Below are 17,058 nucleotides of genomic sequence, written 5' to 3'. Positions count from 1 at the left end.
GGTGGCCTTGTCCTTGGCCAACCTCCTGGACTAAGTCCAGGTAGGGAGGCTGGGAGGACAGCCTGCGGTCTGGGCAGCGTGTGTGACTTCAGTGTCCTCTTGCTGCTCCTCTCTGCTCTGTGCTCAGAAGTCCCTTTCAGGAGAACCCTGGCTCTCTCTGGAGGCTGCTACTAGGAAGGCTGTCTCAAATTCTATTGAGATCAGTGGGAAAGAGCTTTCTGACTCCCTATCCTCCTGGCCCCGCTGCACAGCTGCTGTCCTCCAGCAGCTGCAGGATGAACCCTCATTCAGAAGGGTCGCATGGACTTCGTCCTGCTGTAGAGTTGGAGACATAAGCTCTGTGGAGCCAAGAGGAAGGCGGAATTGGGTTCCCTGCCTGTGCCTGGAAAGCCCTCCCTCAAATGTTTGCCAGGAAAGTGACTCTTAAAAGTCTCAACTTCTTCCAGGATGTTTCCTCCTCTCAGTTCAGGTGGCTCCTTGCTCCCATCTCAGTGTGTCCACCTGCCCCAGGGCCACGGGTTCTGGTCCTGTCTGCTCCCCCGCTGGACAGTGGGCTCCCTGAGGGTTGAGATGGCGCTGGCACAGATGAGGTGCTCACTTGTGTACGTACAAATGAATGACTAATGTCTGGTGAACTGGGTGCTTTGTAATTAAATTGGAGGCACTGGGAAATGATAAGGCCGGGACAGCCACAACTGAGGAAAAAGTCAAGGATTTTTTATTTTTTTGCTTTTTAGGGCCACACCTCAGTGTATGGGAGTTCCCAGGCTAAGGGTCGCATCAGAGCTGAACTGCTAGCCTACACTACAGCCACAGCCACAAAGGATCTGACCTGCATCTGTGACCTATACCACAGCTCACGGCAACGCCAGATCCTTAACCCACTGATCAAGGTCCGGGATTGAACCCGCAACCTCATGGTTCCTAGTCGGATTCATTTCCTCTGTGCCCCGACGGGAACTCCCTCATTCATTTTTAAAAATGGTTCTCTGTGCTTTCTGTGGATCCCCCAAGCTCCAAAATTCCCTTTTGGCTTAATTTGTTCTTTGTAGTGAAGAACCCTCACAGCCTTGGCAGAAAAATGTAGGTTTTCCAACATGGGACATTCAGGCACAGGATGAGGAAGAATAAATAAGCTAGATGAAGGGCACAGAGAGGTGGGTTTAACACTAAGAACAGCAATATTCCAGGCAGAGGAACAGCCTGTGCAAAGGCCTGAAAATAAAAAGAATGTAAAAGGGGGCACACAGTAGATGACTTGGGGCCTTGACTGTTAGATTAAGAATTGCATCTTAGTCTGAAGAAAACTGGGAGCTCCTGAAGGGCAGAGGAAGGATCAGACTTTTATAGAAGACTGCTCTGATGGCAATGTGGAGAATGAGCTAAGAGCAAGAGGAAAGGCAGGGAGACCATGTGGAAACCTATGGTGGTCACTCAGGCATGAGACGATGGTGCTTGGACCAGGGTGGTGCAGTGATGAAACATGGAGAGAAGGGCTTCAAGAGCCATGATGGAAGATAACACATGGTGAATTGGTGGAGAGTAAGAGGAAGATAAAGAAGTGCACAGGCTTTTTGGTTTGGAACCCTGAAGAGGAAATGTTGGTTTGGGAGTTTAGTGATGGACATGTTGAGTTTGAAGTGCTTGTGGTACATTACACTCATTCCAGGGGCTGGTTGGATGTAAAGTTTGATGTTCTGAAAAGAGAGATGTCAGCAGCACAGGTGGTAACTGGGGTGACAGTGTCAAGGAAGGAAAGCAGAACAGCTCATGAACGAGGCTACAAGAGAGCCTTACTAGGAGACCAAGGAGATGCCTGAGAGGAAATTAGAACAGTAAACTGCTGAAAGCTTTTGACAAGAAAAAAAAACATTGAGAAATGCCCAATGGACTTGGCTGGTGATTGGAAGCGCAGGCTCGAAGTTCTCACGGTGACAAGTCTTGGAAAAGCCACTGAGGTCAGACATTCACACACACATTGAAGGACTAGCTGTGAAGCTCCCTGCTAGTAACTGCCCATGTACCACCTTTAGTTCTTGTGGCAATCCTCATACATCAGCCACGTTTCCAAAACCAATTGAGACTTGGAGAAACGAAATATCTTGCCTAAGATGACCTTGCCAAGTGAGAGGAGTGAACTCTAGATCAGAGTTCTTTCCACTTCTCTTTCCTTCTTCTATGTCCAGGTCCTGCCACAAACTTATTTGTGATGTGGTTCAATACTTGAGCACTTACACATTCTAGGCACTGTTCTAGGTGCTGTGGATACAGCAGTGAGAGAAAACAGCCACAAATGTCATGCTCCTCACACTCTGAAGGGAATTGGATACAAACACACAGCCTGTCACTACTAGGTGACGGTGGACATGGTGATAGCTACAGCAGCAGGCCAGAGGAAGAGGAACGTGTTCAGAAATTACATTTTAAAATAGGGTCAACAGTGGGGACCTTACCAATGGTGGTGTTTGGGCCCAGATGTAACAGGGGAAGAGCCAGTCATCCAGAGGGAAGCAGGGACAGAAAACCACCAAGGCATAGTAGGTTCTGAGGAGCCTCAAGCCAGGGAGCTATTAGTATGAACAAAGGCAGGCAGCAGGAAATAGGGTATGAGGTAAGGGCAGGGAGAGGTGACTACATCAGACATGGGGCTCTGTGGACCAAACTTAAGTATTTTGACTTAAAAAATCTTGATGCAAGCCATCTGGTGGATCTTATGCTAAGCAGTTGGTTTTAAGATTCCTATTCCTCTGGCTGCTGGATTGAAAAGGCCAGGAGAATAAGGGAACCCAGCTAGGGCTGGCATGTATCTAGCTAGGGAAGAAAAGTCCTAGATGAAGCAGGTTGTCGTATTTCTCATGTTTTGAAGGGAAAAAAAAAATCAAGATTTGATGAACTGGACGTAGGGTTTAACATCAGGTGTTTGCCACTGAAGACTAAGGAACAGGGTGAAGAAAAAAAGAGATGTTCTGAAAAGTGAAGTCTCAAGGAATGATGTACTATTCAAATGCTGCCTCCAAGATGATGAAAGCCTATGGGTACAGATAGCACTAGTTACCAATAATCTTGAGGTCTGGTGTAGGACTCAAGTGTGAGAATGGGGGAGTTGGCAAAATGAAGACCACCTATTTTGCTCTATGCGAAGGAAAGCCAAAATTGGGGCAAGTTGCAGAATCTTATTTTTTTTAGACAAGTCACTGGTTTTGTATGCTGATATTAAAAGCATTGTCATCCACAGCATGGTAGGTTATACAATAATTGTTCAGTGTTTCTGGGACAAGATTGGGCGTGAACTGTTCTTTTAAGGGTGGAGGGAGAATAAAAGTCTAACTTCTGCTAAAAAACGACTGCACATCAGGTCTGACTCTGAGGCTTTTTTTGGCCCTTTCTCTAGCTAAATTGTTAGAATTCTGGCTATAAACTAAAAACAAGACCCACCTCCCAACAACAGGCCATGTTTGCTGGGTTATAAATGTTTCCCCCTTGGGGAGCGCTGGGCAGAGGGCCAGGAATGACACAGCTCCTTTATTATTTCTATAGCTTGGTAAACTTCCTGAAATTCTATTTTATCTCATCAATTTACACAAGTCTCTGCTTAGCTTTAACTGTACTTAAACAATATCCACCAAATCTATAAATGAGACTTCAACAAAGAGGTCTGCTAGAAGACAGGAAAAGCTAGCTTCTGGCTCCAACTGGACACAAATAGTGGTCAACCACCCACCACTCCCTCAAGAGCCCCTATCCAAGTTTAAAGCCTGCCTAGGATTGTCACATTCCTAGGGCTAGTCAGCTGGGAGTTGGGAGTTTGCACAAATGATTACTCAAAGTACATTTTTATTGTCTTTTTAGGGCTGCAACTGCAGCATATTGAGGTTCCCAGGCTAGGGGTCTAATCAGAGCTGTAGCCACCGGCCTACACCACAGTTAACGCCAGATCCGAGCCACATCTGCGACCTACACCACAGCTCACGGCAACACCAGATCCTTAACCCACTGAGCGAGGCCAGGCATCAAACCCACAACCTCATGGTTCCCAGTCAGATTCATTTCCACTGCGCCACAACAGGAACTCCCTGAAAGTACATTTTAAACGCCTATGCAGAGCTGCAGTTAGATTAAGGACCAGCTTTACTGGTCTACTATGGGGTTCCAAGGGGGAACTTCCTGGGCAGGGACAATTACTGAGACTGATATGATCATTAGTTAGGCCTGTCTTGACCAGGAGGGTTGCAAACCTGGTTCATTTATTATTTCAGTACGAGCACAAAAAGAAATGTCACTAAGTTTGTTGCTATGCATTAGCTATGCCCTTCCAAATTTGAGACTTCTGATTTTCAGCACCACCCTTGATTACAGGAATTGTGTATTGGTTACATCCAATAACCAACTTGAATTTTCTGTCTTATCATGAAGATCTTGATTATAAAATTTCTAAGACAGGCCACCTCAAAACAAAAGCTATCAATTCTTCATAAATATGTAGATGCTACTTAAAAGCTATATAGTTATATACAATTATATCAAGTATCACAATGTTTATTGATAGATACAAGTATATAAAATCAGGGCATGAACATGACTTGATAAATTAAGTAGACTTAATTTCAATACTATAATAAGAGGGACCAATTCAAATTCTCACCATTTGTTTCACACCCACAAAAACCATATCAAGGGCATTTACGATCTTTCAAAACTGATCAGTTTTGTGCAAGTAAACCATGTTTCTTTTAAAAAGACTTGTGCACTTGCCCAGGCTCAAGGATATTAAAATCTAGTACATAAAGCCCATTACTAGAGGTAGAAATACAGGCAATATACTATTACGGCAACAACCATCAATTACAGTTAAGAATTTTTCTGTAACAACCAAATGGATAATCAAATATTGCAACAACTCAAGTATTACTGAGCAAAGTGCATTTCTACAGTATTCAGTGTTGCTATTCAGTTTTCTAACTTAAAACAGCCTATGATAACTGGCAGCAAAGAAGGTCCTTGCAATAGACTGCCTCTGCTTGAGAACTTATGATGTAATTATTGCATGCTGCTAATATACTATCTAAACATTAAAGATACTCCTAAAATATTTGATGGTAGACTATGATTAAGACATTACACTACAAAAAAACCTTATGCAGAAGGAAATCCTAACTGACGTGCTTCTGCTTTAAATATTGTGAAAACATTACAGCGGAATGAATTTTCGCAGTGGTTAGGTCAAATGCAGTTACATCATAGCAACAGTATGTTTTGCACAATTTAAGGCTTTGGCTGGTTCTTTTAGTCAGCTTCTTCCTCGGATTCTTCTTCTTCAGCAGTTTCTAGCCAGGTTAGCCACTGATTCACCTGTAAATTTGTAATTTAACAAAAAATAAGCAGGACTTCTAAAAACAAAAAAATCAGTGCGCAATTTTTCATTCTGGATCAAACTAGCAACCTACTCAAGGACAAAACTTTTAGATAGTACCACGTATTTTTATAATTGCAAAAAGCCTCCAGAACCTGTATTTGTAAATTAATTGTAAGTAAAAGAATGGCAGCCTATTATTTGCATTGGGAATAACATACAAGCCATTTATGGCCAGTCAGCTCAAGTGTCATTCATTCCCACTACTTCCGTTACACTTCAGGACTGTTTTAATATAGGACAGTGGCTCCTCCCAAACCTTACCATATTAGCAATGGTAGAGGTCATGGTGGTGGTACAAAGATTCCTAAGATTTCTAGCCCCTACCCCAGATATGGAGAATCAAGGACAAGACTAAGGATAAATGCTGTGAGGATGATCCTCAGGTCATGAAGCTAGTAGGAGAAAAGCAAAGAATGAGATTAGCATTTCCCAAAGCCTGGCCCCTAGAAAAGTAGTATGAGAATCACCTAGGTTAAATACCATACACAGACCTACTAAGAGTGTTTCAGCATCAGACCTGGAGCCTCCTTTTAAATTACTCTCCAGGTATTCAGTGCACACTGTGGGATCCCCTGACATATCAATTCTTCCCTCGGGCTAGAATTCCACTTGATAAAGATAAAAAAAAAAAAACAAAAACCACGGTATTGAGAAGTCAGAAACAATTTCATCTTCACGGACATTTTAAATTTTGTACACTCACCCAAACTTTAGTTTTACTTCTAAAAAAATGTCAGCCACCTCCAATTCATCAGCGTACACACAAATAGGCTTGAAACCTTTTTATCTTATAGCTTTACCTCATTTTGCTGTTAACTGCCTATTTTATCATAGCTTGTAATAATGCAGCAGAAAACTCCTATGTTCAAATCACCAGGGCTATTTTGCTTGTATTTTAACTTTAAAAGGCTCGGTAAAGTTAAACTAAAAAAGCAGACCAAATTTCTCTAACAAAGATTTACCTGGAACAAAGCCTTGCCTTTCCCAGGAAACTCTTGGGTTATATCTTCTTTCCAAGCCAAGAAAGCTTCTTCCTCAATAATTTCCATGTCATAGAAGTGAACAAAAAAGCGGAGTAACATGCCTAAAAGACAAAATGTAATCCCAGGATTTAGCGTGCTGTTTAGGAGCCACCCCTCACTTGTTCTTCCGACATGGGTCCTCTCACCTTTTGGGAAGTTGCTGTTGTAGCAGTGCACCTGAAGAGCATAGAGAGCACTGACTTGTAGATCAACATGATCATGAAGGAACTTCTGCATTACTGGCTTGAAGGAAAGAAGCAGTTGTTTTTCCTGCTCTAACTGTTCTTTGGAAGGAGCAGAGGAAGAATCTGTTTCATCGCTGGGTGGGTTTACTTCACTAGAAATGTACTGTAAGAAGCTGCACAGAAAGATCCTGTTAGAACCCCTAAGTGAAATTTTCTAGCTCAAGAAAGAAACAATTCTTGGTCCTCTGCCTTGTAGACCTTTTTCCTAGTAAATAAAACACAAATTAACTCTGTACGAGGTACACTAGACCACAACTCTTGTTGTCTTACCTAGTCATTAAGATGTTCACAAATCCTTTATCTACATGAAGTTTGGGAGAGATGTTATCTTTAATCCATTTATATATGGTTTGAGGGGATGGATCCAACTTTATTTGCTTTAACAGTTCCTTCTCCAATTTGAGGAGTGGGAACAAGAAGCTTAGTCCCTTTCCTTCCAAGATCTCCAACATGCGGTCCTTATTCTGATCAATTTCTGTAGAGACAGAGCCATTCCCATCATCAGGTAGTTCATTTAACTCAGCTGGTTTAGAAAAAAGGCTTTACAAATGATTTCCCAAATGCATAAGATTCAGCATTTGAAACAAAATTAACCTTTATAAAAAGATCATTATCTGTGGTAATGCTTATTGTTACCTGGATAGAATAATCACACTGGCCTATATACATTCAAAGTACCAAGGAATCTCTAGATTTAGTATTAAGACAATTAAAAAAAATCCCCGGTGTTCTCTTACCTGGAAGCATTTTCTGCATATTGACCTTGCTTTGTTGGAAAAGCTCTGTTAACCATTCTCGGTCTTGTAATTTAGCTAATTGCTGAAGACAAAGTAAGAAGAGAGGAAAGTGGGTGCCACTTTCCAGTGGTTGCGCTAGTTCTGAAATGCTCACCAGCTCTGAAATAATAGCACGAGCAGCAAACTGTGCTAAATATGACTTCACCAAAGGGATGTCAACCTCCAGTTTGGGGCACTGGTCCAATACATTCAGGAAAGCCTTCGAGGGAACAAAATAACATAGTTTATTAGTTTTCAAATTTGAAAGACCAAAAGTTCTTACAGATTAGGAAAGTGTTTTACCTGCATGAAGTTGTCACTTGTGGCTATCCCTTCCTGTTTGAGTAAACTGATCAAAGAACTGGCTTTTTCTTTATCTTCATCACTTCTATCTAATGACAGGATGATTACTTTGCTTAACATCTCAGGGAGAAAGTGTTTAGGAGCCCTCATCTCTCTTACACCATTGACAGCTTCGTTTGCATTTCCACTATTCAGATATTCAGTTACAACAGTTTCCTGAAAAGAACAAAGTTCAAGTATCTTTAGACTTTTCCTATCTCAAATATACCCCACAAACCCAAATAAACTATGGAATTATTTAAGACTTACAGTTAGTTTAAGCAGTTCTTCCTTTGATGGTGGTGGCTTTTTACTGGTTTTGGCAGGCTTTTCCTGGATTAGTGGTGGATTAGTTTTGAGACCAAGCTGAGGTGTCTAAAAAAACCACAACATGATAGGTATTAAATTTTTTTTTTTTAAGGAGCTTATGAAGTCAGACAAAAGACAAGTCTAAAGAAGCAGACTTTAGACATCTTCGGAAAGTACTGGAGTGATAATGTTGTCCTTTATACTATAGTCCATACCTGTCCCAGAGGTGGTGTTTGAGTGCGTGGTGGTTGTGCACTAGGAGGGATCATAGTTATCTGGGGCTGAAGCTTTGGCACTTGATTTTTATTCATTAGGAAAGACTGAGCAGGCCTCAGGCTAATCTAGAGAACAAACCAAAACAGATATACAAGTTAACAAGCAGTTAACACAGTAAATGCAACATTCCAATCAATTAGTTCAGTACATACAAACATGACAATCTATGGCAGAGATTATCTCTAACTAAAAAGTTTACTCCATGTTAATAGGTTTAATTTCTGGCAAGAACACTAAAAGATGTGATCCACACAAAATAAAGATACCATTATAAATCTTAGATCTGTACCAGAATTCTCCAAGGACTAGCATCAACAAAAAAGTGAAATAAAACCCAGAAAGTTTACTTAAGAGTTTAAAAAACATTTTCTTTAGTTAAGTCATTCTATTTGTAGGGAAGTCAATCAAAATCTTGACAACCAGTTTCCTTGCTCTATCTAAAATAAACTTTTTAAGTTTTTGCCCTCATATCTCATAATCTTCCGCTCATAGGACGCTGGACATTCAAAGAAAGAAAAAGCAGTACAGAAAAAGAGAGAAAGAAGGTAAAGAATTCCAGCATTAGTCCTCTTAACGCGTCTTTTTATAATCATCGGGCAATAGATTTCTGAATTGACAAAACTATGGTATACAAGTAACATAGGCAAATGTACCTCATCTGCATTAAGCTGTCCTTTCTTAGAAAACCGAGGTGGCATATCCTTCGACTGTCCTTGCAGCTGGGATAAGAGTCCCTGACTCTGGTTATGGTAGAGCTGGCTTAGCCCCTATTTCAGAAAAGAGAGAAAGTCTAGATATAAAGGGGTCCACAAATTATGGTAATCAAGTACCAAAGGGATGAGACCAAGCCATAAGGAAAGCTTATCTGAATTTGCCCAGAGAAAGTAAAAGATGAAAACAGGAAGAATAAACATCTAACCTAACTGTCAAATAAAGCGATGCAATTTTACTAATACTTTACTAATCTTAACAAATTATTTCATCCAGTTTGAAATTAACTCAGATGTACATTTGGTTTAGAAAAACATGTTTTTAGGTTTTCTAAACTTAAAAATATTTGCATTTTTTTTTTTTTTTGGGTCTTTTTGCTATTTCTTTGGGCCGCTCCCTCGGCATATGGAGGTTCCCAGGCTAGGGGTCGAATCAGAGCTGTAGCCACAGGCCTATGCCAGAGCCACAGCAACGCGAGATCCAAGCCGCGTTTGCAACCTACACCACAGCTCACGGAAATGCCGGATCGTTAACCCACTGAGCAAGGCCAGGGACCGAACCCGCAACCTCATGGTTCCTAGTCGGATTCGTTATAACCACTGCGCCACAACGGGAACTCCAAATATTTGCATTTTTAAAAAGAAAAATAATCATATTCATTGCAGGACTTAATACTTGTTGCCTCAATGTTCTTAAACGTTTTCTTACCTGGCTTTTCATAAACTTGCCTCCCATCTCCCCAAACTGCGATTGTGTGGGAGGCATGATGTGTCCCCCATGGCCATTGAAGAGTTGATTTGAACGATGACGCCCCATGGTGGGTGAAAACCTATCCTGGATAACTCCTGGACCAGTACCAATTCCGCTACCTTAAAATACAGATATGGACAGCTCTTTACAACTCTACTACTATTAAAATGTTAAACTGACTTTTTAACTTTACTATTTTGCTCCAAATCACCTGGCATTTGTCCAAACATATCAGCAAGTCCTCCAAGTGGGTCCCTATCCATTTTCATCCTGGGTGGCATGAACGGTCCCTCCAGAAAGAAGTCACTTCTCATCCCTTGAGCCATAGGAGCAGGAATAAACACTCCTAGATCCTTCAGAAATAAAGTGAGTAAACACTTGCTTCCAGACACTATTTTACATAAAACTAAAACTCTTAAAAACAAAACAAAACAAAACAAAAAAACCCCTAAAACTCTTATATTGAGAAAATTAAAAAAAAAAATACTTCTGGACTACTAGAGTGCTTGCTATTTACATAATTTCTGTAAACAACTTCTCAAAAACACATATAAGACACCAAAAACATGAAGCTCTACTGGTATTCTCAGATAGTCTCCATAAGTTTAAGAAGCTCTTTGTACTATCATAAACTTAAAATCCACCAGATTGGGAAACAGCAAAACTTACTTTTACTGCATCTTGACGGATTTGATTGATCGTCTTTGGTCCATTGTCAAGAAAAGCCTTGCGAGGAACCCAATGATGTTCTCGCAACTCTACGGTATCCTTTAATGTAAAACAATTTAAAAAAAGTTTTAATAAGTATTATTTTAAAAACACTCCCAAACAGAAAGTCAGCTTACCCACACATCTAAAGAAACCAGTTTTACCTGCAGCAGGAAACGAATCCTTGCTGGCAATTCCTTACTTAACATCAAGGAACACATTCTGGCAAAGTACTGATCCATTAAGGACTGAAAGAGAAAAACAACACCCAGAGGAAAGTGTTAAACGACAAATGTATACTATTTAAGGTTTTTAAAACTTCTAGATATTATCAGGGTTAATGACTAATGGAAATCACAAATATAAATTGTTTAATTTGAATAAAAGAAAGACAAACTGCAATGTTTCTATCAGCAACACACATACCTTGGCTCGTTCATGGTCTAACCTAGGTCCCACTGTCCTCATTATCTGACAGAGGCACTCCAAATCCTCTCCCATATCTTTGAGTTGGACTCTCTTCTTTTTTTCCAAAAGCTACCAAAAGAAATGCCACTTGTTTACAAACCCTGCTTGGTTTAGATTAGCATTTTTCCTTAAGTTTGCACGGACTCATACAGTTCCTAGAGTAACTAACATGGTACTCTTTATCTGGTTTCTGTTGAAAAAAATCCCTCCAAATTGAGCAATTTCAACATAGGCAATTAGTTCTACCCCTACCTTGCAAAACATATGCATACTTTCAAATTTATAACATTTAATAACAGTTTTGCTGGCAATTAAAAATAACTAGCCTACCAACTCTCAGATCGTAATTATAATTGACTCACTTCCCCCAATAATCATGTAAACAGTGATTAACCCTAAATTCCTAATCATACTTACTGTTTTGATGCACTTATGAAGGATAGATTCATGAATAAGATCAAGCTTTCCAAGTTCTCCAATGAATTTGATGTTCCCCAACATCTTGATCTTAGCAATGGCTCTCTGTTCCTCCTCCTCAGGGAGGAGGGGATTTTCACGCTTATCATAGACTGAAAAAAATAAGTTATCAAGTCAACATTCAGAACTAAGTTGAATGTGTTATATACAGCACTACTTAGTATCAAACATTCTCACCATCAACATTTCTGGTTCGGTTTTCAAATTCATCTTGTAATTTGGAAATTAGGAGGCGTCTGAATGTCTATTGGAAACAAAAGACATCTGTCAGAACTTGTTAAGGAAATCTTTCAAATTGACTTTAAATAAGCAAGCAAACACTACCACTTACTGTGCTTTGCTTCTGTCCTGGCTGACCCTCTGCTGCTGGGCCATCAAAGTTTGGTGCATCTTCTGCCAATCGCAGACATAGCTGAGCATACAGTGAGCTATACTTTGGCTCTTCTAGGGCTTTGTCCACAATCTACAGAAAATGTTGCTCTGTTTAAATATAACAACTTTTGGAAAAAACATTTCTTTATTAAAAACAATACTTCCTTGCAGTCTTAAGGATCATGAATCTCACATTCTCTGTCTCATCTATAACTTGGGAATAAATTTCGAAGGCTTATTGTGTGAACCAAATCAGATGAGGCATGTAAAGTGCTTTAACACACAGCCTTAAAAAAACCAACGTGCTTAAATGTTAGCTATTACAGTATACCAAAAAGTCTAGTTATACATGCCTCATACCCCATATCCCCCTTCCCTCGAAAGTCAAAATTACCTTGGATATCTAAAAAGCTATAAATAGATGCTGGAATCATCTCAACGATCATAGAACCAAATGTAAGAAGGAAAAACAAACCAAATAAACCTCCAATAGCCCATTCATAGCTCACTCAACCCTCCAAGCATAGTATTCACAATTAAAATTGACCTCAAGGGAGTTCCCGTTGTGGCTCAGCAGAAATAATCCATCTAGTACCCATGAGGATATGGGTTCAATCCCTAGCCTTGCTCAGTAGGTTAAGGATCCAGTATTGCCTGAGCTGTGGTGTAGATTGCAGATGCGCCTTGGATCTGGTTTTGCTGTGGTGTAGGCCAGTGGCTACAGCTCCAATTCAACCTCTAGCCTGGGAACCTCCACATGCTGCAGGCGTGGCTCTAAAAACCAAAAAAATACCTCCAATCTGATACAATAGTGTTTTTCAGAAAATCATCAGTACTCAAACATACATAAACTCAACACCTCAGTTTTAAGCAATACTGGGAATGAAACAACAACAGCAACACACCTAATTTGGGTTATATATTTTCCTCTCTCTTTCAGTGAAGCCAACATTTAACTTACCAGCAGTATGACCCCTTTAAGGATGAGTTTAGACTCTACACCCACATTGAGGAGCTCAAGGCATAGCTTGTCAAACTTTTCAGGAGTAAGCTTATTTAGTATGCTGGTGGAAAAAGAATCAGATTAAGTATCAGCCAACACATGAAGAATTATAGAGTTGAAAAAATAGCCTTTAAATCATGTTCATATTTTTCTTGTCATCTCTCCCTTGAATATGAGAACATACCCCTTCTTAACCATCGAACTAACCAAAGGGATGTTGAAATAAACCTGTTATTTAAAATACAGTATCTTGGCATTCCCACTGTGGCAAAACAGGTTAAGGAGTTGTCTCTACAGCAGTAAGAGTTTGATCCCCAGCCTGGCACAGTGGGTTAAGGATCCCTCATTGCTGCAGCTGTGGCTCAGATTTAATCCCTGGCCCAATGGTGTGTCCAAAAAAAGAATTAAGTATCAAGAAAGTTCCCTTGAGGAGCTGCATGTTAAGAATCCAGTGTTGCTGCAGCTGTGGCACAGGTCACTGCTTCGGTGTGGGTTTGATCCCTGGCCCAGGAACTTCCATATGTCACAGGTGTGCCCCCACCCCCAAATAAATAGTAATGGAGGAGTCCTCAGCTATTGGACAAGAAAATCTGACATCCTTAAAATCCAGACCAAGAGTCTCATTATCAAGGCTAAATCCAGGAGCTAAGACCATTATGTTCTGAGTGTCACTGGGTTACACCAGGCATAGGAAATGTCAGCACAGCAAGGCTTGTGGATTTTAACCCAATGACTGAAAGCAACTGAGCCCCAAAATACCAATGCACTGCTTTTCAACTTAAAACCGGAAACACTGACATTTTGAAACACACATTTGGGCATGAACACTGCCCTAATCAATGGAGCACACACATAAGGGAAATACAGCTAATTCATTCTTCATCCCTCTTTTTAGTAAAAGACAAGAGACCTTAAAAACTTACCCTCTTACTTTCCTGAAGATTGCATCATGTCGTTCTTTTTCATTTGCGGAGTTGTTTGCTGCGGAGTTGTCATCTCGTCTAGTGCTTCGTGCAGGAATCCATTTCTGAGCGTTTTGCCCTGGGGTTTTCCCCAGGAACTCGCTTTAAAAATTAAGAGTTATAGTTAAGGTTAAGACAACTTAAAAACAGCATCCACTCACCTATCAAATGTCATACAGATCAGAAATCCTAAATGGAAAAACACCCCTTTACATTTTCCCTTACAACTGAGTAACTCACATATTGATGGGCATCAAAATCACCTGAAGGCCTTGTTAAAACACTGTCAGGCCCACTCAGTTTCTGCTTTAGTGGGTCTGGGGTAAGGTCTTGGTAATTTGCATTTCTAGTAAGCTCCCAGGTGATGCCTATGTTGCTGTCCAGGTATCTTGAGAACCAACAGTTTCTCATGTCTTAGCACCATGCTACGTGCATACAGATTTACTACTATACTTTAGCGTGAATAATGGATAGCTTCTGAAGTAACATCGGTGAAAATAATCCAAGGAGTAAGAGGATAAAACAGCAGTTTGAGAGCCTCAACTCACATTAGATATTAGACGATTTGGCTAAGGAATAGCCAAGAACTGATACTTTAAAAGTTTAGGATGTGTAGCAGAAACCACGTCCATTAAGATTAGGATTCCTGATGTCTTATTTGCATTAACTACAATGTTATGTATTAAAAATATTAACCTAAACCTGTTATTTACAAAAGCCACTTCTGTTACATGTTTACTATACCTGTTGCCAGCAGTCTTGGGATAGTGCTGAGGTGCACCCCTACTTCCTCCTCCGCCCGAAGAAGCACTATTTAAAATAAAAACTTATTTTAAGAGAAAATACATACCAAATATGTTTCACTCAAAATAGATAAAGGATCTCTTTATTTTGCCTTTTAGAAAGTATACCACATATAAAGACTTAACTTGGGCCCAACATTAAGCCAAGTAATTACATTTATCCTTCAAATAGCAAATAAACACACGGAAAATTTAAGGTCTAAAAAAATGTACATGGCACATTATAAATTAAACTTGCAGCACAATCAAGTCAGAATTACTTGGTGTGGCTACTCCTTTGGTTTTGTGACTAGTCTCTTCCCAGTAACTGCTAAAATAAATGTACACATACCTGAAACGAGAAGCACCCCCTTCTGCAATCGCACTCTCCACTTTGGCGGCTTGACAACGAAGAATCTTCAAAAGAATAATATTAATGGATGGGTGGGGAGGGAAGGGGATGGGAGAAACGAAAAACCTGGAATGAGAAAAGAGTACCAAAATTAGACACCACTAACATACAAATCTATAAATCGTCTTCCATTATAATTTATTTCAGAGCCTGACACTGCAGTTGACTGAACTTACACTGCATTGCAGAACTCCTAAGACTCAAGAAGGTTCTCAAAACACAGGAAAATTGTTTTACTACCTGGAAGTTCTCGGTGTTTGAAGATGCAAGGAAGAACCTACACAGCAATAAACGAAGAGCTAAATGGCTAAGAACTAGTCTTTGAAAAAGCCACACACTACCTCCTTTACAACTAGACACCGAGATCAATAATAGAAAGTCTAACTCTGATACAGAGGCACGTTATGTGGAAAACGTAGTTGTTACTGCCTCCGGGACGAGCAACAGACTACATGAAGGGCTTAACTGAAGTCTTGGGTTCTCACCGCTGCCCATGCTCTGAACTAGGCGCAGAGGGCTCGCGGGAAGACGCGAGGCACCGGGTGCACAGCGCCTGGCACTAGGCAGGCGGAAGACCAGGGCCACAACATGGCAGCAAGAACCTCCACCCAATTTTTTCCCTTCCTGGGAACAAAAGAGCAGTGGATTCCTCCCACCCGGGCCGAGTTAGGAAGTGCTTCCGACAGCCTCCCGGCGAAGCTGCCGGGGGCAAGCCTCGGGGAGGAGCGGAGGCCGCCCCCGCGGCCCAGCGCCCGGCTCTTTGTTCTCAGGCAGGAAGACGGCCTCCTTCCCTCCAGCGGCCCCCTCCCACCCATAAATCCCCGAGGAACTGACAGCCGCCTCACCGCCGCCTCCCCAGCCGACAAAAGCTCAGAAAGCCTCGCTTTCCCTCCTCTCCCGTCACAAGAGAGGCCGCCGGGGCAGGCCCTTCGCTCCCCCACCGCGGGCAGCCCGGCCGCTCTCCCCGCCGGCCCCGGGGCCCCACACACCTCCCCGCCGGGAGCTGGGCTCCGGGACGCCTCCGCCTCGGCTGGTCCCGCGCCAACGGCCGAGCCCTCCCCGCCGGGCCGCGACCCTCCCCACAGCACGCGCGGCCCTGCCACGCTCTCTCCCTGGCCGAACACAGCCGCGCTTCGGCCCGCCCCGGTCCCGCGGGTACGGCCGCCGACAGCCACCGAGACTGTCGGGGGCCGCCGGCTCCTTCTATTCCATCAACAAGGGGAAGAGAAGACAAAGGCGAGGAAGTTCCAGGTGCCCGGAGCGCGGAGGAAACGCTAAAAAAGGGTCGCCCCACCCGGCTCCGCCTGCGTCCGCCATTTTGTACCACTCGAGAAGAAGCGGCCAGGGACGGCGGCCATTTTAGAGCGCTCCACTCGGCGGCGGCGGCGGCGGCAGCGCCAGCGGCGGCTCCACTCACCTTCACCGAGAACTCAGCAGCTGCCGCCGCAGCTGCCTCCTCGGGATCCGGTCGTCGGGACGGGGAAGGGAGGGGAAAGGGGAACGGAAAACAAAAAAGGGGGAGGGAAGGGGGAGGAAGGAGTCGGGACCGGCTTGAAACGCTCAGCTCAGAGGAGTCGCTGCTGCAGCCACCACCCGATACTCGCCGCCACCTCCATAGAGCTCCGACTCGCTGCTGGCGCTGAGGCGTGTCTGAAGCCGAACTTATCACTCTAGGGCAGCCGAACCCACCAGAGCCGCCCCGAATGGCTCCTTCGCCACCCAATCAACAGCCGGGCTGATGTTCGCCACCAATCGGCACCCGGCCGTGGGGAGGAGTCACAGAGCCAAGCTCGGTTGCGGCTCGACTCCGCCGCAGTGCGCAAAGCCATATTCGCGAAGGCTCTGAGGCCAAGCCAGTGGCGTAAGGGGAACTGAGCGCGGACGAGTTGCGGACCACTTGCGTAAAGTGGTAGAGCCCTCTGAGTCTGCGTTGGTGTGGCCGCCTGGTCTTCCTCCTGTCTCTTTGTTCCAGGAGTCCGTATCCCATGCTGGAGTTGGACAGTCCCTCTACCTGGTTTTCTCACCAAGAA

The 17,058-nt window shown here is 42.7% G+C and overlaps 1 protein-coding gene and 1 non-coding gene across 2 annotated transcripts; both read right to left on the bottom strand.

The window, feature by feature from the left end:
* Positions 1-4,520: 4,520 nt before the first annotated feature.
* EIF4G2 (eukaryotic translation initiation factor 4 gamma 2) lies at positions 4,521-16,666 on the bottom strand. Its single transcript, NM_001436048.1, is given in 22 exon segments — positions 4,521-5,349; positions 6,376-6,497; positions 6,582-6,793; positions 6,951-7,155; positions 7,418-7,676; positions 7,760-7,975; positions 8,069-8,173; positions 8,323-8,448; positions 9,037-9,150; positions 9,803-9,963; positions 10,056-10,197; positions 10,514-10,612; positions 10,717-10,800; positions 10,979-11,089; positions 11,438-11,589; positions 11,675-11,741; positions 11,829-11,960; positions 12,831-12,933; positions 13,796-13,936; positions 14,579-14,644; positions 14,969-15,094; positions 16,446-16,666. Coding segments are annotated over 21 exon segments (2,724 nt in total). The 5' UTR covers positions 15,010-15,094; positions 16,446-16,666; the 3' UTR covers positions 4,521-5,283.
* Positions 8,843-8,983, bottom strand: LOC146405381 (small nucleolar RNA SNORD97). Its single transcript, XR_014839260.1, has one exon. It is a non-coding gene; the product is annotated as a small nucleolar RNA SNORD97 (small nucleolar RNA).
* Positions 16,667-17,058: the final 392 nt, after the last annotated feature.

This window comes from Sus scrofa, chromosome 2 (assembly GCF_054392235.1).
Source record: "Sus scrofa isolate SSC_HxYL_T2T_F1_AM1 chromosome 2, Sscrofa_HxYL_maternal_Yorkshire_Landrace_v2.0, whole genome shotgun sequence".
In the NCBI taxonomy this organism is placed as follows: Eukaryota; Metazoa; Chordata; class Mammalia; order Artiodactyla; family Suidae; genus Sus; species Sus scrofa.
This window is presented reverse-complemented; position numbering and strand designations above follow the sequence as displayed.